This window comes from Mya arenaria, chromosome 14 (assembly GCF_026914265.1).
Source record: "Mya arenaria isolate MELC-2E11 chromosome 14, ASM2691426v1".
Classification (NCBI taxonomy): Eukaryota; Metazoa; Mollusca; class Bivalvia; order Myida; family Myidae; genus Mya; species Mya arenaria.
This window is the reverse complement of record NC_069135.1, coordinates 26,784,069-26,801,763: the sequence shown is the minus strand read 5'-3', so window position 1 is coordinate 26,801,763 and position 17,695 is coordinate 26,784,069. Positions and strand designations below refer to the sequence as shown.

At 34.5% G+C, this 17,695-nt stretch overlaps 1 protein-coding gene across 1 annotated transcript in view; it reads right to left on the bottom strand.

The window, feature by feature from the left end:
• Nucleotides 1–141: 141 nt before the first annotated feature.
• Nucleotides 142–17,695, bottom strand: part of LOC128217677 (prickle planar cell polarity protein 3-A-like) — a 62,152-nt gene continuing 44,598 nt past the window's right edge. The window contains exons 4-6 of the mRNA XM_052924982.1: nucleotides 5,118–5,369; nucleotides 4,429–4,632; nucleotides 142–3,852 (exon numbers count right to left, since the gene is read on the bottom strand). Coding sequence (XP_052780942.1) covers nucleotides 2,425–3,852; nucleotides 4,429–4,632; nucleotides 5,118–5,369 — 1,884 coding nt within the window. The 3' untranslated portion in view covers nucleotides 142–2,424. The remainder of the gene's footprint in view (nucleotides 3,853–4,428; nucleotides 4,633–5,117; nucleotides 5,370–17,695) is intronic.

Here is a 17,695-nt window from a genome sequence, read left to right as displayed (position 1 = left end):
AGCAAAAAAACTTCCCTTTTTAACCCACGGACTATGAAACAGTAGGGTCAGAGCCTGTTTCGTAGGTAGGGCTGAGTAACCCAAACCAGAGGTACTTTTTTGAAGCCTTAGGCTTTTCATTCAAAGGAACAAACACAAAAAGAGATTTTCCATGATTTAATACTGTATAAATAACACGGTACCTTACAAAAATTATTAACAGTTGTTGCTATTGTGAACGAAACATTTTGGTATACAATTAATATTTTCCATGAAATCATGTGGGTATTATTTACTTATGAAATGAAATGATTGACATTAAATGGTTATTCATTTTGTTAAAACGACTTATTCCAACAAGATAGTTTGCAACATATTTGGCATTGGAAGTGGAAGACAATCTTTCTATAATGTTGAAAAACTATCTATCATTTAACAAACATTTTTAAAGCTATTTTAACATCTTTTATATAGTATAGAACTGTACAAATACAATTGTGATTGTCTTGTCTACAGAATGAAAATTAACAAACAAATGTCTGATTATTTTTAAGTAAAAATGCATTGTTTTATTTTGGTCTTGAATTTCTGAAAAGTTTACAAGTGAGTTCCCTTTAAAGACTGTCTGGATCAATTTCGAAGTAAATGAAATATTCATAGCGATGTTTTGAATAATTATGTATCATGCAAATTGCTAATGATGATTATACTGACTAGAATACTGTTTTGATCTAAACTCGAAATTATGTACTTAACGATAGTGTATATATAGAAACTTTGTCTAATATAAGACAGTCAAACTGATCATAACTTTTTCCAGGGATTTTAACAGCTAATCATTGTCGATCATGAGACTATAAGGGAGTCATGCCCAAGGCAGTGTAAAGAGGCTTAGACCCCTTTGAAATTGTTTCCAAAGTCATTAAGACATTTATATTCATTTAAAGGTACTTCATACTGTTTTTTATGCAATTGTTCCAGAAAAGAACAATCTTCACACCTGTATAACAGTCTGAAGTTTAAAGCCTTCAAGCCTGATTTCATGATTAACCCAGAACTTGAGCAACCCCTGTATTTTCTATCAGATCCTGAAGATAATGTTCAATCATACAATGATAATGTTTATGCAGACTACGTTTTAGACAGACTTGTTTTTAATTGGATACTTTTATTTTTTTATTACAAACAAATGATTGTGTATATTTGCCTTTCATCTTTTTGCATACAAAACAACTCCACTGGGTGTTAATCATAAAGTACATGTAAATAGTCTTTCTTAATTGATGTACAGTTTAATAAAGCCATTACTTCTTACAAAATCCCTGCCAAAAAATGAATGGTTGTCAAAAGTTAACATATAAAGAATGTGCCCTAAATCAAATGGTAACCATAGTAACTTTTTAAATATTTTTTTTTACATTTTCGAATGGGAAAAATGATGGTAATAACACAATACAACTCTTTGGATTGAATTAGAATATACATATACAGATAACAATAGCACAACAAATGCAACTTTAGTCAGCAGTAATGTCATATATTGAAAAAATACTACTTTGTATGAAATTATTAAAATTATAACTTGAACTTTAACCATTTGCATAGAAAAAGGCAATACAGAAAAAACTGTAACTGAATAATTAATAACGGTTTAAAGCAACATTTTAACTGTAACTGTTTTGTACATGATTTTAACAAATAACATTAAAATAACATCATAGCATACATACTTTTACAGATAAAAAGATGAAAAATGTTAAACAAAAAAAATGGAATTTAAATTTTGTTAAATTTAAAAAATAGCTAGTGTGTTATTTTGTGTGTCAATCAGAGTTATTTGTGTTTCAACATCAATCTTTTAGTCTTAAAACATAATATTAATTTTGAAAATCATCCAAAGAGTAAACCCTTTAGGCGTAAAAAGAATAATGTTTGTTTCCACTTAGCCGACCAAACTTATTTTTTCCTTCTAACCCTACATTTCTTTGCCGTTGAGTGGATTTTTTCTTGTAATTTCAAAAATTAATAAAAATGCATTTTTTGAGCTGACATGTTAAAATTATAGTGATATACCCTGATATAGGCTGTTTTGGCACAAAATCCGGGTTCTCCTAAAGAAAAATTGAAAAAAGAAGATTTACGTCTGGCCCCTTTTTTTGAGATGTTAGTGGAAACAAAGAAATTCTTTTTATTACCTTATTATAAACTATGACAGGTTGATATCACTGAAAATACATAATTATGTTACATACATGTATGATGTTTTATTAAAACTTGTATCACATGAGACATGTAAAACCAACATCTAATAACGACCCTACAGTTAGGCACAATGACGCATAATAATTATCAAAATTAAATAAAAGTAAGCCACAATAATATCAATCAGAATTCAGTATTTGCACATACACCAGTCTTTGTACTAGCAATTGGTTTCAGAAACTGCTAAGAGATTGTACAATTCTTATCTTTCTTATTTTTATGCCTTCGCGGTTTTCTTCCCATTGTTGCACTCTTGCATTCTGGGAAACCAAAACTGTCTACATAAGCTATCCTCGGAGCACCAGCTTTACCTGGACTATCATAGTAACAATCATAATCATCCTCGGAATCACTTGAACTAGAACACGTACTGCATGAGTAACTATCGTCATAATGATCAACACCTCTATCCATCGATAACGATAACTCCGCGTTATGAGACATATGATTATTTGGGTTTTTCAAAATTTTCTTACGCTCCATTTCACCATTTGGACCAGTCTGCACAACCATTGATGCGCGCCCTTCAAAGCTCTGACTCCGTGGATATCTACCACGATGGCTATGTCTATGGTGAGACCTTCCCGGTGGCGGTGGTCGTGTAATCGGGTTCATTTTTTCCTCATCTGGTAGCGGCAACTCATTTAAATCCTCTATTGGAGAATTCCCTGCCCGCAATTCAGGGAAGGATCTGTTTGCAGATGTATTTTGACTATTCATCTTTTGTTTACTACTAAATGATTGTATAAAATTTGTAGGCACCTCAGGGTGAAAATAGTTTGCTTGTGCATTACCACTGAACTTTACACCAAGATTCTTTTCCGAACCTGACCTACTTCGACTTACACTTCGACTTCTTGAACTACACGAGCTGTTCTTTTCTGAATCACTTCTTTGTAACTGTAGTTTTGATGACAAGTCTGGCATAGACAGTTGTGAAAGTCTTTTCTTTTTGGCGTCATGCAAGGGCAATGCATCAGCCAAACCATCCATGTTAATTTCATAGCCGGACATTTCTAACCGTGCTTTTGTAGGCGGCTCATACATTCCAGGCGCGTACACCTCACTGTTGCTACTTGTAGCGTACCCCTGGTCTCGATCAGAAGATGGGCAACTGTCTGGTATGCTATACTGCTGCCTCAGAACCTCCTGAAGAGCCATAACACTGCTTTCCTGCATTGCGTGACTAACAGGTGAGCCTAACCGAATGTTATTGATATCCTGCATATATTCCTCTGCCTTTCTAGGAATATGCATATTCTTTCCAGCTCCAGCTCGCGAACACGCCGCAGAACAATAAATAACACCATGTTTCGGCAAAAATGGCTGTCCTAGAAGTGATTTTTGACATGTGTGACATTTGAAACAGTTCGGGGTGGCATGCCAATGTTGATCCTCGTGTGTCATCTGACCCTGATCTACACCTATATGTTCCCCACACGTATCACAAAACTGAGCGAACATGCGCTCGAAGCAGAGACAGCAGAAAGGACGTCCCTCTCGCATTATGTAACGCTGGCCGCCTAACTGGGTGTCACACTCAAAACAAGAGAAGTGCTTCATGTGCCAGCTACGTCCCTCTGCCTCTGTGCACTCGTCAGCAAAGATAATCTGAAAAAGTTAAGATAAATATATTTAAGTGGAAGTATTTATAATTGTATTGATATATCAAGTACCATCAAGTTTCAAATATCCTTTACTTGTATTTATAATTCATTATAATGTGTGAAATGAGTCACAGCGATCAGTGAAAAAAGTAACAACAAAGAAACAATATTCTACATTCATGATCATTTTGAATTTTTTTAGACATGAAGTCTCAAAATTGGTTTATTGAGCTTGAAACTGTGGAGGTTTTATTGTTAATTGAATTATGGAACAAAATCAAAACGTTTTTCATAAAAATCTGAGCACTTCAGGCACCTGAACGTTCAATTTGTACTTTTTTTGCAATACAACAAGGGCCAAATCCAATGAAGCAATTTAGTTCATGGCTTGTGGGACCTTTTATCTTCAGATCCCAGACTACCAGTACTTATTCTTGTACTGAAATTCTCACAGTTGAAAGTTGCGTCAGTTTTGAGTCATATACGATTCCTGTGCGTAAAAAACCTGGGAGCTTAGGTCAATTCAAAGCTCTGTTATTTATTATTTAATATTTCAAATTAACAAAAAATCATGACATACCTCATCACAGGCCGCACAACGTGGTTTGATTAGCTCCGCATGGTGTCGCCCGCAGAACAGCTGTCCGTCTCGGAAGAAATAGATCAAGTCGACCAGGAGTTCATCGCATGTGGAGCACACGAAACATGATGGGTGCCAGAATTTCTCTGCACCACAACGGGATGCGAATACCGCTATCTCTCCACCTGATATCATTGACTTACACTGGAATGAAATTAATTTTTATTTAATTGTTTATAAAAACGATTGAAACTTCTTTTTGTTAAATTAAAAAAACACTAACTAACAGACTCTTGAAGGTACAAAATAACATAGAATTGTGAAAAAAAGAGATTTTGTTTTCATGATTTATAAGTCTTCCTACTCCAATTGGCAATATTATTCCTTGGTGTAATAGCAATTTTAACCATAATCCAAGAAGAGTAATTCTGCAAACCATAGTTTCACATTTTTTTCTGATTTACCTCCCTTACATGAAAATCATTATTTTTTAGTTTGATCCAACTGAAAATGGAATGGAAGCAGATCTGTTCTTATTTTTTATAAGACTGTGTAATCACCTTACACGCAAGAACAGCAAATTTGATTTCCTTCTCAAAAGGTTATATACATAAGATCAGACCATATTTTATTTATTTTTTTCTAAATTATCAAGTTTTGTAAAATAAAAGTTAAAAATGAAAACCTACCTTAGCACAGACTCCTCCCTGCATTGTCAGCGGCAACGGTCGGACACTCCCCCTTCCTAGTGCTTCGCGTTTCCGCTGCGCGCTGAACATCCTCAACTCATGTTTTTCTTCCTCACTCAGACTGTTGCAGTAACGCACCTCATTGTCGTGCGGAGGGAGTTGCTGGAGTAGTTGACGAACACGATATTTCTCCCCAACGCTGTTAAGGTATGGGACCTTGTCTTCGGGCAGCGCGCGGAAATACTGGTGAACCTGGAAAAAAGAAAATTGGATTTGTCAAATGAAATAATTGATTTTTTATGACGAGCACTGTACAGCTCATCTTTTGCAACAACAATATACATCGTAATGGTGTATAATTATAATAAATCATTGATTAATGGTGAAGTTCTTAGTTAATAAAATTAACTTCAAAGTCCTCCATCATTTAGAGCTCACAAAAACAGAATCGGAATCTTGCCTGCAGCAGCACCATAGTCTAAGCAAGCCAAAATTGTATGAAAGAAATGATAAAATCTACATATAACAAGAGATGTTTGTCAAACATTATGCCCCCTGAGCGCCAAGTTGCCAGAAATATTTGGACAATTGAATGAAATATGCATGGACTGAAATGACAGCTGATTTGTCATTGGATGCATATGAGGCAGGTCATCTACTTATGATAACTTAAGAAGGCAAATAAATGCCCAACTAAAATAGTAACATAAAAGAAAATCATTTCTATACAAACATTTATACATCAATCCCAATCATCTGTGCATGCATTAAAAAAATATGGACAATCAGAAAACCTTTTTTCAGCTTACAGTCACACTGACCTTGACCTTTGACCCACTGACCTCAAAATCAATAGGGTTCATCTGCTGGTCATGACCAATAAGCCTACCTAGTATGAGGTCCCTGGGTCAAAGCGTTCTCAAGTTATTGATCGGAAACCGTTTTTCATGTTAAGGTCACACTGACCTTGACCTTTGACCCACTGACCTCAAAATCAATAGGGTTCATCTGCTGGTCATGACCAATACACCTACCAAGTATGAGGTCCCTGGGTCAAAGCGTTCTCAAGTTATTGATCGGAAACCGTTTTTCATGTAAAGGTCACACTGACCTTGACCTTTGACCCACTGACCTCAAAATCAATAGGGTTCATCTGCTGGTCATGACCAATAAGCCTACCTAGTATGAGGTCCCTGGGTCAAAGCGTTCTCAAGTTATTGATCGGAAACCGTTTTTCATGTTAAGGTCACACTGACCTTGACCTTTGACCCACTGACCTCAAAATCAATAGGGTTCATCTGCTGGTCATGACCAATACACCTACCAAGTATGAGGTCCCTGGGTCAAAGCGTTCTGAAGTTATTGATCGGAAACCGTTTTTCATGTAAAGGTCACACTGACCTTGACCTTTGACCCACTGACCTCAAAATCAATAGGGTTCATCTGCTGGTCATGACCAATACACCTACCAAGTATGAGGTCCCTGGGTCAAAGCGTTCTCAAGTTATTGATCGGAAACCGTTTTTCATGTAAAGGTCACACTGACCTTGACCTTTGACCCACTGACCTCAAAATCAATAGGGTTCATCTGCTGGTCATGACCAATAAGCCTACCTAGTATGAGGTCCCTGGGTCAAAGCGTTCTCAAGTTATTGATCGGAAACCGTTTTTCATGTTAAGGTCACACTGACCTTGACCTTTGACCCACTGACCTCAAAATCAATAGGGTTCATCTGCTGGTCATGACCAATACACCTACCAAGTATGAGGTCCCTGGGTCAAAGCGTTCTCAAGTTATTGATCGGAAACCGTTTTTCATGTAAAGGTCACACTGACCTTGACCTTTGACCCACTGACCTCAAAATCAATAGGGTTCATCTGCTGGTGATGACCAATACACATACCAAGTATGAGGTCCCTCGGTCAAAGCGTTCTCAAGTTATTGATCGGAAACCGTTTTTCATGTTAAGGTCACACTGACCTTGACCTTTGACCCACTGACCTCAAAATCAATAGGGTTCATCTGCTGGTCATGACCAATACACCTACCAAGTATGAGGTCCCTGGGTCAAAGCGTTCTGAAGTTATTGATCGGAAACCGTTTTTCATGTAAAGGTCACACTGACCTTGACCTTTGACCCACTGACCTCAAAATCAATAGGGTTCATCTGCTGGTCATGACCAATACACCTACCAAGTATGAGGTCCCTGGGTCAAAGCGTTCTCAAGTTATTGATCGGAAACCGTTTTTCATGTAAAGGTCACACTGACCTTGACCTTTGACCCACTGACCTCAAAATCAATAGGGTTCATCTGCTGGTCATGACCAATAAGCCTACCTAGTATGAGGTCCCTGGGTCAAAGCGTTCTCAAGTTATTGATCGGAAACCGTTTTTCATGTTAAGGTCACACTGACCTTGACCTTTGACCCACTGACCTCAAAATCAATAGGGTTCATCTGCTGGTCATGACCAATACACCTACCAAGTATGAGGTCCCTGGGTCAAAGCGTTCTCAAGTTATTGATCGGAAACCGTTTTTCATGTAAAGGTCACACTGACCTTGACCTTTGACCCACTGACCTCAAAATCAATAGGGTTCATCTGCTGGTGATGACCAATACACATACCAAGTATGAGGTCCCTCGGTCAAAGCGTTCTCAAGTTATTGATCGGAAACCATTTGGTATTCCGACCGACCGACCGACCGACCGACCGACAGACAGACAGACCGACCGACCGACATGTGCAAAACAATATACCCCACTTTTTTCAAAAGGGGGCATAAATATGGTACCAACTCATTTCTTCTTTGTCTGATCGGAGTTATTCTAAAATTGCACATGCATTAACACTTATTTCACAAAATTTCAATATCTTAGGTTAAGGACGCATCTGTTATTATTCCATTCTTTTTTGCTGACATAACAGGTTACAAACATTTATTTAATAGATGTTTGCACAAAATAAATTCATTTCAAAACAGAAGGCCATCGATTCATATACAGAACAAGTAAAACAAATATTTGCTCTAGTATTTCACAGAAAACAGTGGTCTTGTACATTCAGATTTTCAATATCTGAAGTCAAATAAAACTAACTACAAATAGTATTAACATGTTTGATATGTTTTCTCTGTACTTAAAGCTGCACCTCACAGATACACCATTTTTACAACTTTTTTATTTTTTGTCTTGGAAAGAGAATTTTTTTGCGTAAATATCTGCAAATCAATGATATCAGATTGCTGACAAAAAATCAGATTGTAGATTTCCATATTTCTGTTCGATCATTTATATTCGATGGCTTAAACCGCTACTAACAGTTAAAGAAAAATGCAGTAAAACATCCATTTTTGAACTTAAATATAAAAATCTGCGATCTAATTTTTGTCAGCAGTCTTATATAACTGGTTTCCATGAATTTCGCAAAAATTGGCTCGTTCCAAGACAATAAATAAAAAAATTGTCTGTGAATTTATTAGTAAATGAACAATTCTCTTCAAATATAGTTATTTAATGTACAAATGAAATTCAAACTGACCTTTTTAAAGTTTTACAAATTATCTCCCTTATATTTTTTTTTTAATTTAATTTAATATGTATCTCAGCATGTTTAATTTTAAAGCCTTTAAACCACCAAGAATTTTTAATAAAATCTGTATCAAGCAGAATTTCAAAGGTAGATTTTAGGCCAGTTATCAACAGGCAACTATTAAAGCATATGCTATTCATTACGTTTTCAAAGAAACGAAAATGGAATCTCAAATTTTTTCTGAAATCTGTGTAGGACTTCCGAAAGTCATTTTCCTTAGTTCTGCAGAATGCATAATTTGTGCCAAGAATTATCAATTAAAGTTAATTTTAAACATTAGCATTCACCCTGATCTTCATTTTGAGCATGGAAATATGAATGACTTGGCTATGTTCGGTTTTGAAGTCAAAGCCATCATAACATAAAATTCTGTTTTTCCCACGAGGTTTGACAATCATAAAACATAAAAAGTTTAGTAGAAACTTTCATTATTTCATCATAAAGATTAACAGACCCCTTTCTTTTAATTAAAAATGACTCTTTACCACCATTTTTACTTAGCCAAATTAATATTTTTCACACAGTCAATTCTACGAGTCTCAGATTATCAAAGTGCTTGAAAACATGGAAAAATTCCTGACATTTCTTGCAACATCATTTATACTATGAACTCAGTTTGTAGTTTATAACTAAATATCTAATTCTGGAAATACGCAATCAATTTCCATCAATTAAATACCTCAAAAACGTGACTTTGCCTATGATCTTTGTGATAAAAAATAAACTTTAATCATCAAACAATTTGTTCAAATTTCAAATGTACAAAAATTGAAATTAATGATGGCACGCAAATTCCTAACGCCCCTATCTCAGAAAAGCAACTTATATGCTGTGTTCCATTGATCTGATAGACTTATAACAAAACTGAACAAACAAAATTTCTTCACTTCAGATATTTCGATAATGGTATCTCAATCTGATGACATAACATCAGTGGGATACAGGATTATGATGGGAGTTATCTTATCTTTTTGGATGAAAATTCTTGCGCAACAATTCCATGTCTACATGATGCAGTCTAACATCCTCCGTTTACTCAATGAACTGTGCCTATCAGAAAAACATTTCACAGAGGATTTGTTGTTATCATATACAGTAGATAAAGAACAAAGCTGATTCTATTGAATTCAGAAGGTTTCAAGACTGGAAGCCCCCAGGCTCCAATTTCTCGAAACTTCTTAAGTCCCTTATAACAGGATTAAGCTAAACTCACTATTTTTGTTGTTCTATAAAATGTGTTATATTTACTTCTTCAAGAATTTCTAAAAATAAAAACTTCTTAAGTCCCCTTATAACAGGATTAAGCTAATCTGACTATTTTTGTTGTTCTATAAAACGTGTTACATTTACTTCTTCAAGAATTTCTAAAAATTATGTAGGAAAAATCTGTATGATTATAAGAATAAACCATTTTTCATTGATCAAAATCCATTTTTAGTATGTATTTTGGCTATTAAATTGAAATAAGTGACTTAAGCCTGTTAAGCTTACGGTAAGAAGTTTCGAGAAATTAGGGCCTGAAGACTCGGGTACCAGTGAACTCATGTTCCACTAACCAAGCTAAGACGTGCCTAGGCGGTAATGCGATCATTTACTGGTAAAGCTATTCTGATAAAAATGATGGTTTGTTTGTGGTGTTCGTATTTGGTGTTTATATGATTGTGTCTCAGTTCGTTGTCACTTTGGCCCTTGCCTAAATGTGCCTCTAAAAAGGGTTTACTTTTGAAAATATCAACAACTGGGCTTGTCCCTGTAGTTTTCATTGTATTATTGCTAGTTACATAAAATATATCATTGTTTTTCTTGACATCAACACCATTTTGAACTTCAAAAGCTTTTACATTTTTTTTAGTTTGAAGTGGGTGGGGCATGTCTCAAAATTGCACATCACCCCAACCATTGAACAAAGCATAGAGAAATGGATCCAACACTCATTAAGCTGTGAAAATATTCATAATGTATCATTACTCCATAGGAGTAAAACACAGAGCCAAAACTACCAGTACACTAAATCATATCTACACAAATAAATGTCTGAAGAGTTGATTTTGAAGAGTGAGATAGCAATCTTTATAGCACTATACAACAGCTCTACAGATAACTATCAGAGTGGGGATGAGCTAACATTGGGACTCTTAGACAGCTACTCATTTATTTTGTTGCCTAGGAACGGAATAAAATATATGATATTTCAAGTAGCCAGCATAATAAACTGAGCAGTACAACAATATGCCATAGATCATATAAAAATGTCCTCAGACAAATGATAATTTCGTCTGTATATATTACATCCAGTGCTTGAATCACAATTACCTTGACTGAAGTGCCACCCATTAAGTCATGAACCATTCATAAATGGTTCTTGAACAAATCTGTTCATGAACAATTCATGAATAGTTCATGGCTGCATTAGTTCATGAATGGTTCATGAACTCATCTTTTCATGAATTTTTAGTGAATGTGGCCATTTAACATTCATGAATAGTTCATGAACCTGGTTCATGAACAGTTCAAGAAAAGAACATGAATCATTCATGAACAATTCATAAACATTTCGCAGGGGTAGTTTTGCTGCTTATCAAATCTTTGTGCAAGTTTCTTGTTCTATTGATTGTGTATTTATTTGAAAGTCATGCATTTGATCAGTTATAGTTTCTTTACTAAATCATCAGTAAATGAATGGTAATTAATAAACACTATTTCAGTGTTTGGCACGAATATGTTCCTTATAAATTACTTGGCCTGCGCTGAGTCGCTGAATAATTCACTTATAAAACAATAAATGACTTAATTGAACTTATGCCTTAGTTTCCGTAAGATTTAGCCTTCTAAAGAATCAAACCAGAATTGGTCTGGCAATCCCATTGGTGCCATGGAAACATGAGCCTTAACACTAAACTCGCTTACAATTAATTAAACAAATAACCAGCATTAATTGTTCAAGATGGAAACTGTCAGAAATATCTTGAAGTAATAATAAATTTATGTAACAATTTGATATGTAGGCCGTTGTAAACATTATAATATACAGTACCAATTTGAATTTTGCAGTATAACACTCACTGCCATTACCTTTTCATACGACGTTATACAAAATAACATCTTTCTTTTTTTCAAATTTTTTATTAAAATCCAACAATTTCTACACAATCCAAAATCCGCCTTATAATTATCACAGCCAAATACATCTAAATCAAAATGCAGGTTGGTAAATTCTGTACAAGAAACTGACTGTGTTATTAATATACATCTCGAGTATAAATGTTGTGCAAAAAGACATGGAACAATGACCAATTAAAATTCAATTATACCCCAAACAAGAAAAATGAAATGCAAGTATGCGAGGGCCGGGACTGGCTCTCCCTTAAAGGTAAATGAAACCAGAGTTTAATGGAAAGTGATTCAAATGAATCTATTCATTCGACACCCAACTAAATTACAGGGTAACAGTGTTTTTATGGCGAATAAAACTTTACAAAAGCTTGTAAGTGTTTTGACAAAAGCTATGCGGGTAGGTCTGCTAATCACAAGCCACGCTATTTTGTCAAATAATGTCGGAATTCTGTCTGAGTACCGGTGGTATGCAATTATATAAACCTCTATCAATTACGCTAATCAAAATGTCAGATTCTTGTATTTCTTTATTTGGTAATGAAACAGTAAGACTGATTTTACAGCCATGAATGAAAACATTAGCGTCTAAATTACTTGACGGCTAATTCGATACACATATCTAGCCGATAATCTCAAGGAACGTTTCTAGTGGAATAAAACTTGCAGTTTGACTGCATATTGAAGGCTAAATTCACATTGTAGATAACAGCCAACAAGCAGCGTAATTAAGCCTTACAAGATTTGAACTCCAGCAAGATCTGCAACGTATATTTGCATGTATCGAGCACTGATTTTAAAACGTAAATACAAATCAATTCACTTATTGGTGTTATACAAAGGACGGAAAAACAAACTTTATACATTACAATAACAGCCAATGGTTTTAACACATCGGTTACAGATCTCTTAAAATCGCCTTTTGTCATTCACCCTAATGTTACGACCACATAAATAACAGCAAATAGCTGCTATGAATGGGCAAGGTGTCGCAGTGGTCACTAATGTCCAGCCACACTGGACCAAGGCCATTGTGACATGTGACAAGGATAACCACAAAGCTGTGGTCACTCTGGTCAGCCAAGGGTAAACATTGCACAATATTTGACAATCAGTATCCTTTGACCGCAAACACAAACTTGGGTTTACGGCATCCACCATCAAAACAAGAACACAAACACGTCAAACAATTATACACAAAAGGAAATGGAATTTGTAGCAGGGATAACTCAACTCAATATATTAACATCAGCTGTTCCCAGTCTGCAAGATGTTGCATTAACACATAAGGACTTGTGAAATGTTAAAAATTATGATAATTATAAGAATTTGATGTCAATATTGTTTCACCAAATCATACAGTTAATTTGCCTTAATTGCGGATAAGTAACACATTATCAGAGAGGAGATGTGTCAGTTTTTTTTTTCTTTTTTATTGATTTTTGGAGAATCACAGTATTTTATATTTCACAAATACTTGCATTTTACTAAACTGTCCTGAACAATGAATTAATCAATTATAAAAAAGCTACCTTGTATGAAAGTATATCCATTTCTTAATTCCCAAAAAACATAACCCCACAAGAATGTTCACTATGAAACTAGATCCAGAAACTTAAACAGCCTAGCTATATATACTCAACACTTTCCTTAAAATCTCAAAATCTTGAAAACCATCAAAAGAATTGATGAAACACACTTTTATCAGTATTTGAACAAATGTTAATTGTTGTTCTACATGTTATGGGCCAGCCCCTCAAGTCACAAAACACAGGGGTGAATGGAAAACAAACAAATATGGGCCTGTTGATTTTCCTGATAAGGGCCATAAATCTGTCTTTAAAAATAATTATCTGTCATATGGTCATTGGTTTCATGGTCACATGACTTGTTACTTGATCACATGATCTGATTTTACACACATAATCAGAAAATACAGGATGAGAGTAATTATATGTGCATGTGACTGTCCTTTGATTTTTTAATGATTTTGAACAAAGATGAAAGTTGATATGTTTTATCATTCATATTAAGTTAAAATTCAGATAATAACTATTATAAATTAGCATATTTATGTTTAAAAAAATAAAAATAAAATCAAGATCATAGAAAACAATCATATTTATCAGAGTTATAGGTTTTTTTTCTCTACATTTGTCCAAAATTTCCTTTGTTAAAAGAATAGGTCAGATCCTTAAGGATTAAAAAATATAAGAAAATTCAGTTAATTTTAATTTAATAGCAGACCATTGATAATTACAGACAATCTTTTAGAATCTGAGAAAGTTTACATGAATGCTCATTTCCCAAAAGATGTCATTTTCCTCCTATACATAAAGCCTAAATTGAATTAGTCTCTTCCTTAACAAGAGCATGATTTATGAACCCCAACCCCCCTAGGGACCCATTAGATGAAATCTTCTCTATTAGGAGTTGGTCGTTCTTTTATTCCAATGATAATTCTCTGGTTAGTATTCCTGGCAATCCCTTTTATTTCATTGCTTGAATTAATGGCTGCATGGGCAATTAAATCCAAATTTTAAGTCATTTAGGCTGTTGGCTATTCTGGGAAAAACTGGTGACAAAATCTCTAATTTAATACCAGTAGGAACACTAACTTGTATGATGTCAATACCATGTTCATGTCTTTCGTAACCATCATTAAAAAATATTGTACCTTATTGGGCAATATAAAATCAGAAATTATATTATAAATCCACATACACAATCTACACTTTTCTTAGCAATTAATGGATACTTAATTAGACCCTTGAATGCATTAAATCATTGAGGACATACAGCATGCATTGCAAATGGCTGGCAAAGGCCAGGGGACACTACTCATTTTGACTGAAATCTAAATTTAGCCCAAATTGTTTCCTTACTATAATATTGTAGAGCACTGACTACAGGGTTCCCGCTGGCGATCGCCATTGTCGCCATTTGCGACAAAATCGCAAAAGTGGCGACAACTTTTCAAGTTTGGCGAATTTATGGCGACAACGATTTTTTTCTAAAATATTTTCTTAAAATGACGTAAGTGGTGACCATGCGGCCTGCATGATAATCGATTCTGTCACTGTCATAAATCAAGCGCATCTGCTGGTGCGACAACAAAAATTAATCCGATAATTAAGGAAAGCAGTCACGGCCCAGTCAACACCTCGCTAATTATTGCAGAATTTTATTGCTTTCAAGGACAAGCAATGACATCCTTTAACTGTTATGTCTCTTATTAGCAAACAATTTTAATATTTAGCTCAACAGCCTTGTTGTTGCGTAATTATCGTGTTAGTTTTAAATATGCAAATCGTAGAATTTTATGTTGTCGGAAAGTCACGTGATATGCAAATTTCGTAATGACGTTTACGCGCTAAAAATAGACTTGCTTTCGGTTTTGTCGCAATTTGTAATTGCTATAAATGCAGCATTCTAATAGTTCAAAAAGTGTCAAAAAGATTAACAGAAATCAAATAAATAGGATTAAACCCCATTTGATAAGGCTTCTAATATGTTGGCTGGAGTAAGGAGTAGGTAGACAAATTTCTATTAAGAAAGTTATGGCCCTAGTTTGACAATGTATATTTCTTTGAGTTTCCATTTATTTTAAATTTATCTCATAATTTCACAAATGTATTCTTTTATTGTATGCAGGCATTAGACTGAAATCAACATATTGATGTTTATGTCACATTTTTTGCAATATTTTTTTATTTATATACTAGTCCATATACAATGAATTTTGTCAACAGAATAACAATTTGCTATTAATATCTTGTGCTTCATGTACAACAAAATGTTATGATTTGCACGACAATGTGCTAATTAAATGCAATTTAAGGCTCTTAAAATGCTTAAACCCCATGAGCTTCAGGGGGCTTCGCCCCCTTGGCCCCCACAAGGGCGCTGCCCTGGACCCGTAAGGGGGCCTATCGCGGCCCCCTTAACCCCCCGCGAAAAAGTGGCGACAACTTTTTAGAACCCAGGGGGAACCCTGGACTAACACATGTCTTAAATCAGAAAATAGCATGCTGCTATGGATTTAGAAACTACTTTGGTTAAAACAATGGTAATCTTATTCATGTTCAGATGAATATACAACAGAAAGCACACACAAATGACTTCTGTCATGAAGCAAAAATGATGTCAGAATAAGCATGAATGATTGCAAAGCATTTTTTCAGGAAAAATAAATTCTCAGAAATTCAGAAATCCAAGGTTAAAATACAAGATCCAAATAAAATTTCCATATACCACTTTTTGTTTTAAATATTCAAAGAGCATTAATAAAACCTGAACTGTCAGAAACACAAAAAACATGGATGACATTTGACATATCCTGACAAGTTAAAACACAAACATGCAAATGAGAAGGTTTATGGACTGAATTTTAATGAAATTGCCTGATAAATATCATATTTCTTTGAAAACAGATAAAACATCAAAATGGTAGCAGTCATTTTTGGGTCTAAGCCAGGTTTTAAAATTGGAAGGTGCTGTTACAGAAAAAAGGACCCTGTGTTATAAAGGGTAAAAAAGCACATTGTATATAGCTTAGGGGCAGTGAACATTACATCCTATAGCTACATATGTAGCGGATGATATTTTTCTTAACAATAAGCATAATGAAACCTCCCTTGGTTTACAATTATAACAGTGCCTGAATACCAATGACCCAAAACTGAACAAGGGACATAACTCCACAAGTATTTCTGATCTTTGTGAATATGTGTACCATTAGTTTCATACATGTCACAATTAAGCTTTATAAAAAATATTATGAACTTAATTGATCAGTTATTGCATGACAACAACAAAAACAACATTGCTTTTGACAACAGCAACAATACATTAGACAACAACACCAACCTAAAGTCAACACCATATACCTCAGGTTAAATTCAGTTATTCTTTAAAAAAAAGTTCAAATGCCTTATAGATAAGAAATATTGATGTTGTTCGATTTTGTATAGAACGGAATTGGGGGAGAGGGGATTGATGAACCTGCAGATGATAAAATCACAAAAATATCTGAGAGAATAAAAAATTGCATGCAAGATTGCATCTTCCAATCCACAAAACATCATGAAAAATAACATTCAGTAAGAACTATCTCTCATAAGTGTCGGACAGGTGCAAACCATTTCTGTTGCCACACATCGAGTCTTCAACACTTTTCTTCTTCCTCTTTTTTTCTTTTATCTTTAATTTTTTTTAAGGTGTTTCAAATGTCAATATTTTTATTTTGTTTTGTTTCTATATAAAAAATAATAGATAAATAATTCAAATACTCTTATTTCGTTCAAGGAGTACCTTCTGTTAGAGTCTTACCAAATTTGAGATTATTTTCGTTAAAATTCATGCAAGAAAAAGAGAATAAATAAAACATCTTTTGGGAAATGCTCTTATGACAAAGCATCAATTCCTTAAAACTTTATAGCAGTTATGATTCATACATGTATATTGATTAAACAAAAATTCTCAGCAACATATTTTTACCAGAAAGCCCATTACTCCTTCACAAAAAGCCCCAATGATTTGCTGAAATAAATGCAAAAGAGCCATCAATATTTGGGAGCCAGACTTCAGGAAATTTGGCCTGATAAGACTTGATTTGTGAAGCTTCTAGATTCCATGTGAAATATGGAAACAAAATTAGTAAGGGCTGATTTCTCATAGACCCTGACAAATGTGCTGCATTTCTTGTTAACCCTATCATACAAATATACATCCATTTTCATTAATTTGATACTGTAAAATCACCTGCAAGATGGATGGGTCTAGCTGCTTTGTGTTAATTTATTAAAGATGTGCATGAATAAACTAATGGATTTGCATTTAAATTCAACTTTGTTAATTAACATGAAATTGAAT